Below are 16,903 nucleotides of genomic sequence, written 5' to 3'. Positions count from 1 at the left end.
ATTGGCTGCTTCTGCCTCGGCCTCTCCCCATTGGCCGGCTGCTCCGCCTCGGCCGCCGCCCATTGGCTGTCTCCGCCCAGGCCGCTCCCCATTGGCTGCCTCCGGCCCGGCGGCTCCACGGCGCAGCGGCCCCAGCGCGCCCCCGCCCGGTGCCGGTCCCGGTGCCGGTGCCCGCCCCGGTCCGAAGCCGCCCCCGGGTCACAACGGCGCAGCTCTAACAGCGCGCACCGCCGGGCTCTGCTGGAGCAATACAAAGGACAGCGAGGCAGCGGTGGGTTCCGAGGAGCAGCTTTAATGGCAGTCGCAGCGGAGGGAGTCCCGGCGGCGCTGCCGGTGACGTGCACCCCGCCTGGCCGGGCAGGGCTCGGACACGGGGATCTCCGGAGCTCCTTTCCCACGCAGGAATGCCGTGTGGCTGTGTGAGCTCCCTCGGGCTAGCTGGGAGCGGGGCGGGGCTCTGCAGAGGCGCTCTGGACAAAGAAGGCGGAGAGCTCGCTCAGCGCCCGGTACCGGTGTGAGATGGAGTTCTTCACCGCCTTGGGCATTTCGGCGTAGCTGCAGGCACAGAAACAAGTGTCAGTAGCAGCGACACTACAGCACATCCCTGAAGCACCGAGAGCTCCCCCTCTGCCTCCCTGCTCCAGAGGCTTCCCGTCACCCCTGCGTTCTGATCCAGGAGAACACGTCGCCCTGATGTCCTTCCTCACAAACGAGTTCCTCTGGACACCCATGACCAAGGTTTGCCTTACACCAAGGGAAAACACCACTCACGTCTGGTTGTAGCCATTTGGCTGAAAGCAGGGATCCCAGCCAAAATCCCGAGGGCCCCTGGGCTCCACTATCACTCCCTGCCATGAGAAAGCACAAAAAACCATTAAAAGAACACAAAAAAGCACAAAAAGCCCCTAAAAAGTGCACTTCCCTTGCAGTTACATCTCAAGCACAGACAGAGACACGCAGCCACAGCTCACACTGCAGCCACCACAGTCCCTGCAGGTGCTGTCCCCTCCCCAGGATGTGAGCAAAGCCAGCAGCTCCAAACTCACACTGCCCCATGGTGGCAGTGCTCTGACCTCTCCAAACAGCAGAGCAAAGAACTGTTATACAGAGGGAGAATTTACTAGGAACTAATATTTATATTTACTAGGAACTAATATTTAAATTTACCAGGAACTAATATTTAAATCAGTGCATTTACTAGGAATTAATATTTAAATTCCATTTACGCATTCATTTTTTTTTATCTTGACATTTAATTTTTTTTTATCAAATAATTAAACCATATATCCCTACATTAGCCAAACCATTTGTCATCGATACACTTTCAATGAAAGTGTATCTTTGTATTTCCTAGTATCAAAAATAACCAACCATCTAACCGCTCCCAAACAAACATAGAATTAACCCCAGAACGAACCCTCCCCCCCAAAAATCCAAACAAAAATCCAAACCATGATCATAAATCATCAACCCACCAAATTTTCTATTTCTGTAGCTTATAAAAAGCATGACACTGAAGATGTCAAGATGGCTGCCACACACCCCCAAAGGACAAAAGACTTAGTCCAGACCTTGCTGTTAGTTTTTGCTAGGTATACACATGCAAATACCCGTGCTCCATACAACTCCCTAAGAACTGAACGCAGAGGAGATGGGGCCGAGCAGACTGCACACAGGGCTGCACCCCAGCACCCACCTCCCCTCCCCAGCGACCCAGAGGCCCCCCCAGTGTCCCCCCAGTGTCCCCCCAGTGTCCCCACAGTGCCAGTGGCAGCAGAGCCCCCCCCAGCACGCAGCACCTACGTGGGTCTGGCCCTTGAAGAGCCTCACGGGCTCCTCGGGGTCGCCGCTGCTGAAGGCGAAGGTGCAGAGCGCGTAGGCAGACTTGTCCTCAAAGCCAGCCAGCAGCTTGTACAGCCCTGGGGGGACACACAAGGGAGCCTGCAGTGCCTGCTGCTCCCTGGGAGCACAGCACAGCCACCCAGGGCTCCACATGGCACTCCCAAGCCCCCCGGTGCTCTCGGCAGGATCCCTGCCTGCTGGGACTGAGGCCAGAGCTCAGAGCTCAGCTCCAGAGCCCTGCCATGGATCTGGCAGAGGAACCAAGCCAGCAGAACTAAAGCCCCTGGTGCTTGAAAGTGATCAGTGCTCGTGTTAATGAGACCAGCAGAGGATTTGCAGTCACACTCTGAGCTGTGGGGTCAAGGCACAGCAGGGGAGGGGAGTGTTAGTGTAGCCACAGGGAGCAGGAGATCCTCCAGGTCACGCCGAGGACAAACAAGATGCTCCCAGGAGCCCTGCCACCAGCCTGCAGAGGCAGGAGTCTGGGAATCTGCTGAGAAAAACATCCCAGGAAGGAGGGCACAGAACCTCAAAACCTGCTGGCTCCCCCAGCAGGGGCAGGGAGCCACTGCAGGGGCACAGGAGTGGGTGACACACAGAGCAGGGACACGAGGGCAGTACCTTCTGGCTTGAGTTTCTCCAGGAACCATTTTCTGAAAAGGAAGGAAAGAGGGAAGATCAATTTTTGCAATTATCTCTCAGACACACAGGCATCTTTGTGTTGCTTACATTCTCATAGGCCTTTGAATCCCTCAGTGTGCTGTAAGATCACTCATTCTGCACTATCTACCAGGAAGGACACACTTACCTCTTAAGCTGAAGGGGACACAGTGAAACAGCAGTGGGGTATTCACTGTATCCTAGTTATTGTGTATATAAATACAGAATAACTTTGTTATCTTCTGGATTAAAGCTGTCCCTAGGAGAACCTATGGGGCACTCATGGCAGTCCTGCTGAAAGGCTTTGGTGCCTTTACTGCTCTTTGCACAGCTTCCCAAGCTGCCACAGCAGGCAGCACAGATTAAAACCAGAGCCAAGAGCCCAGCTCTGTCTGTCCATCCCTGCTCCATGATTTACCCCAGGGCTCAAGGAGCTCAGTGCAGCCCCTGGGGTGCAGGGCACAGCCACCACCTCCCTGACCCCAGTGCTCCTGCAGTGTGGAGCCCACCCTGTGCCCCTAACCCTGGCACATGGAAGGGAAACAGCCACTTACATGTAGGGTCCTGGGAGGCCCCCCAGGGCATTGAAGCACAAGCAGGTGTCCTCTACTATAACAGGTCCCTGAACCTACAGTGACAGCCCAAGAGAAGGAGAACATCAGACCTGAAGGAAGGCATTATCTCCAAACCCCTTCCCTTGCTCTGCCCCATCCTCATGTTTCCACTTGACATCAAAGGCAACACACACCAGACAGACACAGTGAAACCCAAACTGCCCCCAGGCAGGCCAGAGAGGCTGAACAACAGCAGGGAAGGTTTCACAGGGAAGGTTTCACATGGAGAAAAACAAGCAGAGCTGAACATCCCTGCCATCCTGGAGGACAAGGAAAGGGAAAGCCTGTGTTCCAGAGGCATGCCTGCAGGACACCCAGCCCAGAGCCAGCAGACATCAAACTCTTTGTCCTGCAGCCACCGGGCCTGAAGGAGCTTCTGTGACCTCCCGTAAACCAGCCCAGGCGGGTGATGGGAGAGGATCCTTCAGTGTCCCCGCCCGGGGTCCCTCCACACCCACCCCGCCGGGAAAGGAGGAGGAGGAGTGACCTGGCGGGCGGCTTCGCGGCACTTCTGCACCGAGATCTCGTCCGGCTCCCCCTGGTACTCGGGCACTGCGGACACGGGGACGGAGCGGGGCTGAGCACACGGCGAGGCCGGGCCGAGCCCTCACACCCCGCCAGGCCCTGCCAGCAACTTACGGTCAATTTTCTTCGCCACCAGCGCGTAGGGAGAGGAGTCCCCGAGGATCTGCGTGACCTGCGCAGGGAGAAGGGAGTGACAGGGCAGGGAGGGACGGAGGCAAACCCGCTGGCCAGGCCAGGCCAGGCCAGGCCAGGCTCGCTCCCGCCGCCCTCACCTCCTCCAGTTTCTTGGCGTTGCCTGTCACGAACACGACGCTCCGCCGCGCCGGCGCCGCCATGCTGACCGCGCGCTCGGCCCCTGCGCGCCCGCCCGCCAATCAGCGCCCGCGGCGCGCCGCGCCCCGCAGCGCTCGGCCAATGGGGAACGTGCCCGCCCCGCCGCGTCCAGCCAATGGGGAGAGTGTCCGCCCACGCCAGAGAGGCGGGAACTGCCGGCCCGCGGGGGGCGGGACGTGTCGCCATGGCAACCGGCCCCTCACAGTCCCGGCCATTGCAGCCCGCGCTGCTTTCCTGAGGTAAAATCAGCCGCAGTCGGGGAATCGGCAAGGGAATTGTGCTCCAAGCTCTGTTGCTGCTCAGCCTCCCACCTCAGGCGCGTCTCTGTCATCGAGTTTCCTGTGTCGGAGCCATAAAGTTCCGTCGTTGTTGGTTTGCTGCTGGTGGCGCCTCTCCCAGCCAGAGCTGTCCCTTGGGAACGGCCGTGCCCAGGACAGCCCCGGCACTGAGCGACTGGAACCTAAAAGCGATCCACAGCCAATTCCAGCAGCTCGGGCAGGGCACTGATATCAGGTTGCCTTGTGGCAGCTCTCCCTGCCCTGCAGCAGAACCTCCAGGCTCCAGTTCTGTGCGTGGGGCCGGCGTGGAGCCCTGCAGGGTGGGCAGCAGGCCCTGGGAAGGAGCAGCAGCAGAGTCCCAGCTCTCCCAGCGTGTACCCAGGCCCCTCCTCGCTGCCAGACCGTGCCAAGCTCCTGCTGTGCCAGGGGACTCCCATGGAGGGACTCCTTTCCCCCTGGGAGGCCTCTCTGCACCCCTGTCCATCCCCCTTTCCCTCAGGCATCAGGGTCACAGCACAGCCTCACACAGCAATCCCCAGAGCAGGAACGCACTGCTTTTGCCAGAAGATGCCATTCCCTGTACAAAAGAAAACATGAGGAAAACAGCAGCTGATGGTCTGTCCTCTGCACGATGCAGGAATGGGTAAAACAGACCCAAAGCTTGGGTGAAGGAGTTGTTTTTGTTGTAGAAGCTCCTTCATAACATCTCCTAAGTGAAAACCAATCCCCAAGCATGCAGACACTGCTGGAAACAACACCCCTTCCCTTTCTGCTAAATGCAGTTCTCTCTGCCACCAGTCCAGGGTGGGACAGCACATGCTGCAATAGCAAACCACAATACCAACAGTGTGTGGAGGATACTGCTCTGTACCACCCCGAGAGCACACATTTCTAATGGTCTTTCCAGCCTTGTGGGGAGAAAATAAATCTCTAAAACTTGATTAGCAAAATCCAATCCTGTGATGTTTCTGACCAGCACTCCTGTGGCACCAAGGTCCTGCTGTGGGTGGCACAAGGAGCAGGAGCAGTAAAAGGCAAGGCTGGGCTGTGGGAAAGGCAGAGCAGCAGCAGGAGTGAATTAACTCACTTTCCAGCTGGCAGGACATGGTAGCAAACAGCTCAGTGAGATCTGCAGCCCCCCTGGAGACAGACCCAGTCCCTCCTCAGCCACCCTCAGGAGCCCTTGCAGGCAGAGAGCAGCCAAAGGCACAGGCACGATGACTTTTGTCCCTTCCACTGAATGGATGATAAAACCAGCCTATACTTCAGGAGGAAAAGCCCAGCTTGCCCTCCTGAATGCCACCTGCAGAGATCAGCTCTCACAGAGGGGAAAAGCCCTGTTTGTATTCCAGCTGGCCAAGGTTGATGTGGAATCCCATCCAGCCCTCCAGGCTGCCCTGCTCACTCCTAATGCCCTTCTCTGCATGGGGCAGCACTCAGGGGGGAGCTGGGCAAGGCCCTGGGGGCAGCCTCAGGGCAGGAAGCTGGGACGTGGCACTGGAAACTCTCTGGGGCACCATTTCCCCTCCCCACAACCATTTCAAACAGGTGCTCAGCAGGACAACACTGCTCTCATCAGAAAAAGAGAAGCAGAAGAGCTTGGCTCAGCCAAAGTGCCAGGCTCAGGGCTGGAAAGGAGAAGCTCCCAAAAATAAAGGGCTGACAGAAATGCCACCAGCACTTCTGGTGACACTGAGGCTGGAAACATGAAAACACCACAGTGCCACCCATGGATAGAGGAGCTGAGTTCCTGTTCATTCCAGCACCAGGAACAATCCCCACCCCAGTGGATCACAAGGCAGTGAAACTGGCTGCCATCCACCACCACATCATGGTGAAGGGCTCTGAATATCAACTGGGCTTCTTCACTGGGGATGGAGTCAGGAGAATTGTTCTCCAGCTGTGTTCTTATATCATTGTGCTGCTTGCTGGGTTTTACTCACATTCCTTACTTTTGGTTAAGGACACACAGAAACAGGGAGTCCCAGCCTCAGAGGGCCCTGAATGGCCTCCAGGACTTTATGAAGATGTGCAAAAACTCCACGTGTACAGTCAAAAATAGGTTTACTGGAATGTCTTTAGTCACAGCTGGAAGCAGCAATACTGAAAACACTGAGCTTGTGCATTCCCATGGCAGGACCAGAAAGGCTTCTGGATTGTAAAACCTAATTTCACTTTTTCTCTTCTCTTTTTTTTTTTTTTAACAAGAGATAAACAACACCCTTGCAGCTATCCTCAAAAGAATCAGTTCCCTATAATGGTGCATTTCCCTTCAGACATTTATTCCCTCCTTTTCTCTGATTCAGAGTCCCCTCTGCCTTCCACAGCAGGCAGCTGCTCAAACCATATTATTATTATTATAATTATTATTATTAATATTACAACTCAACCATATATACAGATAGACCACAGGGGCAAGTAGCCAGCTCCAAACCAGAGACCCAGAATTCCACAAAACAGATGGTTTGGGATCTGAATCTTGTGTTATAAAAAGAGTCTGACAGCAGGACAGGTAAAAGGTTGTTTGGTAGTTCTTCAAACACTCCCTTAGAGCTGGCTGCTTGCCACCACCTCCTGCTCCCAGGAGAAATAACAACTTCCAGGCTATATACAGATCTCTCACTGAAATTACACAGCAGGTTGGTTATCCCAGAGGCAGCTCCAGCAGAGCCTCCAGCTGCCCTGTCAGGAACGGTACTTCAGCACTATGGGCACTGCAAAACACAAAGAAAGAAACTCTGAGCACACAGCCATCCCTGCCAGGGGGAGCCCCCATTTCTGCAGTGACAAACCCCAGCAGCTGGGAGCAGAAGTGTGTGTTCCCAGCCCCCAGCTAAAGCAATCTGCTGTCTGCACACATGCTAGACAACACATCCTGCTGCCTTCATCTCCTTCCAGCTTCCCAAAACGAAACCAGATGGGATTTTCCATCAGTCTCTCTCTCAGCCCTGCTGCCAGCTTTGCCTCTCTCACTGCAGGCTGTGTGTTAGGAGGACAACAGGCCACAAGGGCTTTGCTGAAGGAACAAGATCAGTTACAGAGCTGCCCCTGGGCACTTCAGTGGGAGGAAAACCCTCCAGAGCCAGTGGCACAGAAGAGCTGCACTGCCTGGATCCCTGGAGCACGTCCTTCTGCAGGCAGAGGGATCAACTATTGCTGCCTGGAAGAAACATGCTCTGGTCATTCTGAGCTGTTTGGTAGGAAAAGCAGTGACAACCCTGCTCTGGGGAGGCCAGGAAAGGCAGAGAGCACAGGAAGGACCAATGGCAAAGCCACAACAGCCACTCAATGGAAATCAGGCAGCACATCAACTTTGGGATGAGCATTTGTAAACAGCAGGCTCATTGCAAGGGGCCTGATACATGCAGAGATGTTTCTGGAAGACATTGCTCTAGCCTGAAACTCTTCCATGTACTCCCACCCACCCTGGCATCAGCCAGTGCCAGCCCTGGGTCAGCACAAGGCTGGCAGGGCACTGGGGCTTTCTCTGGTCACACTCAGCAGGACTTGCTTGGAGCTGCTCCTGTGTGAAAGAGGAGCACAGAGAGCTCTGCAGGGCACAGTGGAGCTGTGGGGTGGCTCAGGTGCTGTCCCTCAGGGCCAGCAGCACCACAGTGTCACTCCCAGCATGGAGGGCCACCAAGATGTCCATGGCTGGGCTGATGAGGAGCTACTCACCGATGATCACCAGCAGCAGAATGACCACCACCATGGCTATGATCGCCTTCATCTGCAAGGGGAGCACACGGGCACCTTACACAGGGAGCCAGGGACAGCTGCCCTGAAGGAGCCCTGTGCTCCCAGCTGGGGAGCAGAGCTGCTCCAGCTCCTCCCCCCTCCCACAAGCCCAACCCTGCCTGCTCCCCTCCCTGCTCACCTTACAGTCTCGCCACCACATCTGCCTCCGGAGATGCTTGGCTCTTTTGCTGAAAGCTGCAGCATTGTCTGACAAACTGTCTATTAAAGGAAAGAAAAGAGTCAGTTCAGTGGTGCACACACTGGCACAGCACCCACTCACTCACCTCTTCTAACTGCACTCAGTCCTGTGCAGTAAAGAGCCAACCACAGCATGATTCACCAAAGCCACAGCTGGGCTGATGTGAAGCCCTTGATTCACCAAAGCCACAGCTGGGTCGATGTGACACCCTTCCCCAGAGCACACAAGTCCCACTGTGCTCCCTCTGTACTGGCTGCTCTCTGAGGACAGGAGCATGCTCTGCAAGCCAGTGGCCAGTGCCAGAAGACAGACCAATCTACCTTTGCCTGAAGGACCAACTGGATCCCAGCACCTCCAAACTAATATCTCTGCACAGAGCAGCAGGTGAAGGTGGAGACTCGGCAGAAAGTCAGATCTGCAGCCCGAGGCTGAGCAACACCACCCTCAGCAAGGACAGAAATGTAAGGCCAGGTGTGACACGAGGTGCTTTCAGCACTGCAGCAGGGTAACCTGGCCCAGCACAGCTGAGTCTGCCACACACCTGATTTATCCTGCAGGTCGTCCAGCCGCTCGCCCCTTTCGATCACCTTGGTGATGTTCTCCTGCATGACATCGATGACTTCATCCACCTGGTTCTGCACACTGGGGAGCAAAGGCAGTGGGAGAGGCAGAGATGAGCACCAGAGCTGCCCAGCCTGGCAGGAGCTGAGAGCTCACCCACAGAAATGAAAGGGCACAACAGTGGAAAGGGGTGGATGGGATGCAGAGAAAGCCAGAGGTGTGGCGTGGGGTGGATCTGCTGCACTCCCAGCAAGGGAAGGGAACACAAGGGGCTCAGAGGGAGCACTGGGAAGCAGCAGAAGTGGGACACTCTCTAACACCTGTAACACACAAATGCAGTATGAAAAGGCACTAATTGCTGTTGGTGGGCACCTCTGCTACAGAAGAGCTCACAAAGGGGAAAGAAGAAGTAAAAAAACCAAACCTTATCTTTCTACATTTCATAGACCTCCACATCACACCTTTGCTCAGTAACTTGGGGTGAAATCAAATCAGTTCCCTCCTCCAGGCACTGAGTTACTAAATTAAACCCACCCTGCCAGGGGCATCGAGAGGATAGCAAAGAAATGGCTGATATGAACTAAACCAAGTTATAATTCATCTTCTCCTAGGTTATGTAACTCTGTGGGTAGCCTTCAGTGAACAGCAGCCTAAATCACACCAGCAGGGTTATTAAAAATGCATTTATTCACTCCAAAAAAAAAAAATACACTGGCAAGACAGAAAAATTTTCCTGGTGGAAAAGTACTGCTCCATTCTGGTTTGTATTTTGGAGCTAATACACATTTGTTTTCCTGGAGTTAGAAATGAGGATTTTCTTGAGCCTGGGGGATAATACATTGTTTCAGACATACCGTTCCCAGAAAGGCAACGGCACCAGCAGCATCTTGGAGGCAACAACACAGAAATAGCTCAGGAGAGAAACAGACTATCCTCCCCCAAGGCCCACGAGGCTGGAGCCAACACAGACTCAAGGCCAGTCAGTGGGGCACTGCAAACCACAAACAGGGCTCTGTCCTCGCCACCAGGCCTCTAATTAATTGATTAATTAGAGACACAGGTTCACACTGACCTATTTCTCCTACCAGTGCTCTCACCTGTGCTGGTGAGTAGCAGCTGCAAACAGCAATAATGGTTACAATACTCACATTTACTTACTGTTCCAAATACAGGGGAGAATAAAAGGCATTAAAAGGCATTTTCCTCCCCAGAAAGCTCTAGAAAGAGTTCCACATCTCTAAATATCAAGGGGTTTCCCACCTTAGCCTTTCAAGTTGAGCTTTCCAGCACCACTGCACTGTGGCTTCCAGAGCTAGAAGAGCCAGGCAACCCCTCTGAAATTTCTGAGTCAACAGCTGTGACAAGGCACATGCTGGACTCCAGCAGCACATGTCAAAATGTGCTTTATTTAGGACAGCAGAAGAAAGGAAGCTGCCTTCTCTGCTGCATCCCAGAGTCTGTGGGAGCAGCATCTCCCTGAACCCTCCTACACCATGTGGTGGCAGCTCCTGCCTTCCCCACTGCCAGGAGCTCCTTATCTGGAGGGAAAGGGCACAGACAATGCCCAAAGAGCTCTCAGCAGGAGCTGCTCTGATCCCCTGTTTGTTTTACAAAGCCTGAGATGAGCAGCAGAGCTGTTGGCAGAGCTCAGAGGGTGGCACTGAGGACACAAACAGGAACACACAGCAGTGCCCTGGGGGGCCAAGTGTTCCCCCACACAGACACAGAGCCCAGGGCCATCCCTGGACACTGGGAGACAAGCAGGCACCTTCTGCAAGGGGCTTTCCTTACCCTGGCACAACAAACCCCAGCTTGGAGCTGCCAGCAGTGCAGCCACAGCTTGGGGCGAGAGGAAAGCACCAACATCTGCTACCCCAGATGAGCCAGCTTGGCAAATCCTCTAAGCCTCAAACATGCACACAAGTCTACATTTGCACTATGTAAATGTTTCTAAAATCATTTTCTGGCTTCAAAAGAGAGAGATTTCCTCCCACAACAGATTTGTCACCAAGTTATCCTGGTACAAGTAACAAGTGGGAGCACACAAGGTTACAGTGCATCTAGGAACTTGCAGAGCAATGCAACAGCACCTGTAACCCTGCTAGTGCAGGTCAGAGCCCTGAGGGGGCTGCTGCAGTCCTGGGACACCCCAAAGTGCTGCAGGCAAAACAGGCTGGCAGCTTCAAGCTGCTGTGGTGGTTAACAGCATTTGGGGAGTGCCCAAGCTGCTTCTCAGCATCCTGCCTCTTCTCACTTGAGCTGCTGGCAAAATGCTAAGGGCCCTTGTTACCTCTCCAAACCCTGGGCAAGCTGTCAGCTGTCCCCAAGAGAACAAAACATTGCACAGATGAAGAATGGAGAAAGAAATCAAGGTTTCTAAACTCCCACAAATGTTGAGGTGCTGACTCCTATGGAACACAAATGCAATTGGGTAGCACAGTTGGCCATCTGGGGAAAAAACCAACAAAACAACACAGTAAAGAAGAAGGAAGAGGCCAAGCCAAGGAAATTCAGACCTCCACACAGCACCTTAAGCAGACCCTAAGCCAGCTCTTTCTTTCTGCTTTCTCCCAGCCTTCACTGCTGCCTCTCCAGAAGAGGGCTGAAAAATGCTCAGCCTATGGTATTAACCCAGCAGCTACAGAACAAATTCAAAAATTCCCACTAGTCTGGCATGCTTGAGGTAGGAAACTCAAGTCACATCAAGAAGAAAATATTTTCTTGTTTTATTTGGCAAAAGGGAATGAGTCCTCTAATACAAAGTGTATTTCCTCTTGGGGAGCTACAGGCTTTTGACACATCCACTTCATGTGCTTTATTCCTGCCAGATTTCCAAGAGAAATAAAGTGGAATAAATACCTGCCAGGAAAGGGAGCAAGACAAAACCATGAAATATGGTCTCCCATGACCTTCTTTCTTACTAATTACTGCAAGTCTGATGCTTTTAACAAGGACAGCAAGTGTACACCATCAAACCAACAAGATCCAGTGGCACTCAGCTTGCTTTAGACTCCTTTCTTCTTGTGCTCTGTTGTTCCAGAGCGGGAGGAATAATCATTTTCATTGTGGGTTAGGGGCTGAAAACCTGCCAGGGCTGGTCAGGGTGCTGGGCTAAGAGCAGTGCTGCATTCTGCAGACACTGTAAACAGCCTGTGCACACACATGGGCTGTGCTGCCCAAGGCTGCTGCTTGTCTCCAAGCTGGCTGTTTGCACCAGCATCACACTCCAGCTTTCCACCCCAGTGATATGAACAGTGTGTATTTTGGTGCACATTCCACCCAAACACCCCTGGCTGTGGCAAGCACCCAGGGAAGAGAACAGGAGGAAGAGCCAAGGCAGATGGAGGGCACAGAGGCTGCACAGCTGCTCCCAACAATGGGGTAGCAGTGCTGAACCCACCACAAAGCCATGGACTGAAGAACAGCAGCCTGTGCCTCCCTGAGGCCTTTCAGTCACTGCAAGGGTTACATCCAACAATGATTGCTGCCAGCATGGGCCTGCTATCCCCTTCAGATGAAAGCCTGGACTGTGGTTGGGGTTCACTGCACAACCTGCAAGGAGCCCTGGGAAGCTGCAGCCAGCTCTTGCCTCAAGAGTTCAAACCATTCCCCAAACCTTCCCCTGCTCAGGGCCTGCAGCCAGCCAGAGCCACTGGGGCAATGCTGACCCCCAAAGCTGCACCATGGGGATCCACAGACACCAAGGGGCTCCTGGGGAACCCCAGCACTGTGCTGAGCCTCAGCAGCAGCATGAACAAGAACCCAATGGCACAGCTCCCTGAAAGCACAAACATCAGCAGTAAAGTGAGGCAAGCAGTGCAGAAAAGGGGCTGATTTTAGCAGAATTTTTGAAAATATGGTCTGTGATGAGAAGCTCCTTTTCCAAAATCAAGAAATCCAGCTGGAAGATGAACATGCCAGCCTCCCTTGAAAAGACTCTCATGCACACATTCAGCACTTCTTCCAAAGCCTCAAAGCAAAAGCAGAGAAAGGAGAACAGCTCTCCCTTACCTGTTCTCTGTGCCTTTGGGGAAAGGATAAAAGTCCTTTAAAAGCTGAGCTTCAGCTCCAGCCCACCCTGGGCATGGGAGGCCTCAAAGGGACCTCATGTGGCCTCCCAACTTCCAGAGGAGAGTCCAGCCCCACCAAGCAGCCTCCAGACACATCAGGACAAAGCTCAGCTGGAAGGGGACTGGCACTTCCTCCTGTCACTGTTGCTGTCACTCAGCTCTTTCCCCTGCAAGGTTTGCAGTGTTCCCCACAGCTGAGCCAGCCTCGAGGGTCTGTGCTGCCAAACTCCACCCTGGCCCAATCCATCCCCCTTCCTGCCAAGGACAACAAGGAAAACTTTCCAGTCTTGCCCCTCACGTTGAACAGTTCCACACCTTTGCTCCCACAATCCCATCACTTTTTCCTCTACCCAATCCTCCCCCGTTTCCTTTTACACCATCTTCACACCTCATTCCTCCAGTCCCACACTGCCCTGGCCTCTCCAGCTTTGCCCAGCTATGCCTCAGCTCTCCAAATGCTCAAATTCCTCCTTAAAATGTCTTCTCCTTGCAGTTTTATAGCAGCAACTCAACCCTTTCTTTGTTGAAACAAAACTGAGTCACTATGAGAGCAGGCATTGATCCCTACAGCACAAGGGCTGAGCTGATCAGAAACTTCCCAGTGATCTCTGACAAGAAGTGATGATTGCATGGTGTGAGTGCTTATTAAACAAAGCAATCAGCACTGATGAGAGCAGAAAATAAAATCTGTTTTGTAACAGATGATTTAGATGTATAGGTGTAGCCCCTTGACAGCCCAAGGGACAATTCCATGCCACATCCACTGTGTCCAGGCAATGTCTGGCAATGGGCAAGCCCGGTGTGTGGGCCACTAGTCACATCTATGGACCCAGCAGCTCCTGGCTAAATGCTCCTTTCACTTCTCTTCCTTTTCACAGTGCCATGTCCTCCTCTACCTGAGCCACTGCTCCCTTCTGCCAGGCTGAGACAGGCAAGGGAAGAGCTCCTGCTGTCTCCCACTAACAGGGAACAGACACTGCAGGTGCTGTCCAGCAGAGAGGCTGCAGGGATGGACACTCCCCCACCTCTACCTTTCTGTGCAGGTGAGACCCCACCCATGAACCCAGCTCTCAGCCTTCTCATTCCCTCCAGATCATGCCCTAAAGGGAGGCTCTATTCACACTGGCTTACTCCACAGAGCAGCTCCTCTCTACCAGCAGCATCCTCACACTCTGGGGGAACAGAGATGCCCTGAAAACTCAGGGTGCAGCCCCCTGCCCTTTGCCTCTTGTGCAGCTCAAGTGCCCTTCGCCCCTCAAGAGAACAAGCCCAGCCTGATGCTGATGGTGGCAATGAGTCATCCCAGAGCTGTGCTGGCTTCTTCCTGGCATGGAAAAAATCCCCAAGCAAGAGCCACACACACACAGGCTGCAAACAATGAACAGCCTGAGCAATGCCCAGGCAGCAGGACCCACACAGATCTCTGTGCTGGCTCCACAGACATCAGCAAAGGAGCAGGACAACACAGACCAGAGGTGTGTGAGTAACCCCACACTTCTGATTAAGTACCACCACCACATCCTTCACAGGAAAAACTGGAGCCCTGAACAAGCTTCATCCAGGAAATGACTCGATGGGAGAATGATCCAGAGTGTTCACTCCTTCCTTCTTGCCCCACTCCTCCTCCTGCTTGTAATGGTTTCCTGTTTTCCAGCTTCTCTGACCCCAGTGAGTCACTGCTCATCTCCAGGTGACCTATATCAGGTTTTTATCTGGAGAAGAGGATGCCAGAGCACCAGCTGCTGCCTAAACCCACGGTCCTGCTGCGTTCCTGACCACTTACTTTGAAATGTTAAGGAGCATGTTACAGGATGAAGTAAAAAAAAAGCCTCAAAAATCAAAAAAATGATGCTAGGAAAGGTTAAAATTCAGGGTTAATGCTGTAGAAAAAGAGCTTCACAAAAGCATGGAACAGGTCACCACCAGAACACAGCAAGGCCTTCAGAAGCTCCAATAAGCTATTGTGATGTTATCTTTTCTTATCCCCTTGCCTCTGTCAACACACAATTTCTTGACAGGCTGCATCAAGCTAAGATTTCCTTTAGCTGTGGAGTAGGACAGGTCAGTTAGAAGAACACAGACACAAGGAATGTTCATGTGATGAGCCACACAGAAATACTCTGACAAGACAGCAGCAGGAGCTCCCAGTGCCAGAATAAATCATTGTCTCTGTGACACTAAGCAACAACAACTTACTGCCTGATCTTGTCATTCCTGGGTCCAAACCTGGCTCCAGAAGGCCCCCTCCTGCAGGCAGAAAAGAGCAATCAGGACAGAAAGTACAATGAAAACATGTTTTTAAACCAGACCCAAAGCACACAGAGGAGAGAACCAACACCTTGTGCACAGAGAATTGTTTTCATACTCCCATCAGTCCCTCCCACGTCTAAGGATCCACATCTCACTCTTACAAAAGGTCACACCTATTAATTCATGCTCAAGGCCAAGGCTCTGCAAGAAGATCCCAAAGGAATCAAAGGGTTTCATTCCTAAGCCCCCAGCCTCAGAGCTGCAGGCAGGTATGACACTGCATTCCAACTCACAAGAAAAAGTCTTCCTCTTCATCTGAGTCTTCCTCCAACAGGTTCCTCTGCAAACACAGAAAAATCATTTCATCAATAAGCAACCACCAATTCCCACCCACATTTCCAGCTCTTAGGATGCAGGATTAGCTCTTAGGATTTCAGCTCTGACTGCAGGAAGGCTCTCTCTGCTCAAGGGACAATCCCCAGATCACCCACAGACACCCTGGGCTGTCCCATCCACTCCAGATGTGGAGGATGAGTTTTCTCCACCATCTGATGGCAGCAGGTGTAAGGGATGACCACAAGGGCAGAGGGGTCTGGCAGCTCCTCTGTTTCACCCCAAAGGGCTCCCCAGGATCCCTTTGCTGATCCACTTCACTCCATGAGAGCATCCAAAACCTGATTTTTAAGGGGAACCCCACCATCCCACAGTAGCCTGAATACTCCAGACAAAACCATTTCTGCTTAGGGTCAAAAACAACCAGGAGAGGAAGCTGACACACTAAAGCTGTGGGCCCAGGGACCCAGCAGATGGTCCTTGGGGTACCAACAGTCGCTGCTTTCCCGTGTGTAGCTCTGGGCTCCCACCTGCAAGCCTGATGCTCTGATGGTGCAGCTCACCTACATTTCCATCCTGCCACATTTGCTCAACCAACTCAAGCAAACCTGCAACACCGTGCAATAGTTCCAGCCAGTGCTTCCCTCAAGGGAGGAGCAGCCTGCGGTGGCAGCACGGGCTCTGCTCTCGCTGGCAGCTGTCGGAGCTGCAGCAGCGTTTCCGACCACAGCCCAAAGCTAGCTTCAGCACAGCCTGTCCCCAGCTGCTTAAATCCACCTCATCCAAACCAGGCAACTGCTGGCACCTGTACTCGATGCCTGAAAGCGAGGGGACCGTGGTGACAGGAGAAAAAAAACAGCTGTAAAGCACAGGGTGACTTCACAGAGCTCCTTCAGCCAACGTGGGCAGCAGGGCCAGGCCGTGTCTCCGCCCGGCTCTGCGGAAGGGCAGGAGGCTGGGGCACACCGGCATCTCCTGGCCATGGATGCGGCCCCAAGGAGCCGCAACAGGTTCACGAACCAGCCGTGACACACACGGACAGCCCTTAGCGGCTGAACGGCGCTGTCACGGGCTGCGGGCCGCTGGGCCCCGCGGCTGAGGCTGCGGCGGCACCGACACCCGGCCAAGGCCCCCGTACCGCGGGCACCGAGCCCCGCGCAGCCCCGCAGCAGAGGCACTCACCCGCTCGCTCTTCACCGAGCCCGTCACCTCGTCGTCGTTCAGGTGCCGCTTGAATTTGGGAGGCATGGCCGGTGTGTGCCGCGGCTCTGTGCCCGGGGAGAGGAGCCTGGAGGGGAGAGCAGGGAGCGCCGGGCAGGCCCAGGACGGGACCCGCCGCCCCCGCGCTCAGCGGGCCGGGCCGGGCCGGGCCGGCGGGAAATGGCCGGTGCCGGAGAGCCCGCTCACATCGACCGCTCCGCCCGCCGCGCCGAGCGCCGAGCTGCCGATGGCGGGCGGGCCGGGGCGGAGACAGCACCGGGAGACCGGGAGGGACCAGCC

At 54.1% G+C, this 16,903-nt stretch overlaps 2 protein-coding genes across 3 annotated transcripts; both read right to left on the bottom strand.

Moving 5' to 3' along the window:
* Nucleotides 1–272: 272 nt before the first annotated feature.
* On the bottom strand, nucleotides 273–4,001 carry ITPA (inosine triphosphatase). 2 transcript variants are annotated; one of them, XM_063165267.1, is made up of 8 exons: nucleotides 3,914–4,001; nucleotides 3,756–3,813; nucleotides 3,604–3,668; nucleotides 3,057–3,130; nucleotides 2,464–2,495; nucleotides 1,804–1,919; nucleotides 772–848; nucleotides 273–555 (listed from the first exon to the last, which is right to left on the bottom strand). In XM_063165267.1, the coding sequence occupies exons 1-8, from the start codon at nucleotides 3,974–3,976 to the stop codon at nucleotides 435–437; spliced, it is 606 nt and encodes a 201-aa protein (XP_063021337.1). In that variant the 5' UTR covers nucleotides 3,977–4,001; the 3' UTR covers nucleotides 273–434. The 2 variants fall into 2 exon arrangements, with proteins under 2 accessions (XP_063021337.1, XP_063021336.1); XM_063165266.1 differs by lacking the exon at nucleotides 1,804–1,919.
* A 2,298-nt stretch (nucleotides 4,002–6,299) lies between these two features.
* On the bottom strand, nucleotides 6,300–16,772 carry VAMP4 (vesicle associated membrane protein 4). The gene is made up of 7 exons (XM_063165265.1): nucleotides 16,586–16,772; nucleotides 15,364–15,410; nucleotides 15,017–15,067; nucleotides 8,731–8,831; nucleotides 8,130–8,209; nucleotides 7,931–7,982; nucleotides 6,300–6,966 (listed from the first exon to the last, which is right to left on the bottom strand). The coding sequence occupies exons 1-7, from the start codon at nucleotides 16,649–16,651 to the stop codon at nucleotides 6,938–6,940; spliced, it is 426 nt and encodes a 141-aa protein (XP_063021335.1). The 5' UTR covers nucleotides 16,652–16,772; the 3' UTR covers nucleotides 6,300–6,937.
* Between the last annotated feature and the right edge of the window lie 131 nt (nucleotides 16,773–16,903).

Source organism: Melospiza melodia, chromosome 11 (assembly GCF_035770615.1).
Source record: "Melospiza melodia melodia isolate bMelMel2 chromosome 11, bMelMel2.pri, whole genome shotgun sequence".
NCBI lineage: Eukaryota > Metazoa > Chordata > Aves > Passeriformes > Passerellidae > Melospiza > Melospiza melodia.
The sequence above is the reverse complement of the archived record's forward strand: the minus strand, read 5'-3'. Positions and strand labels throughout refer to the sequence as shown.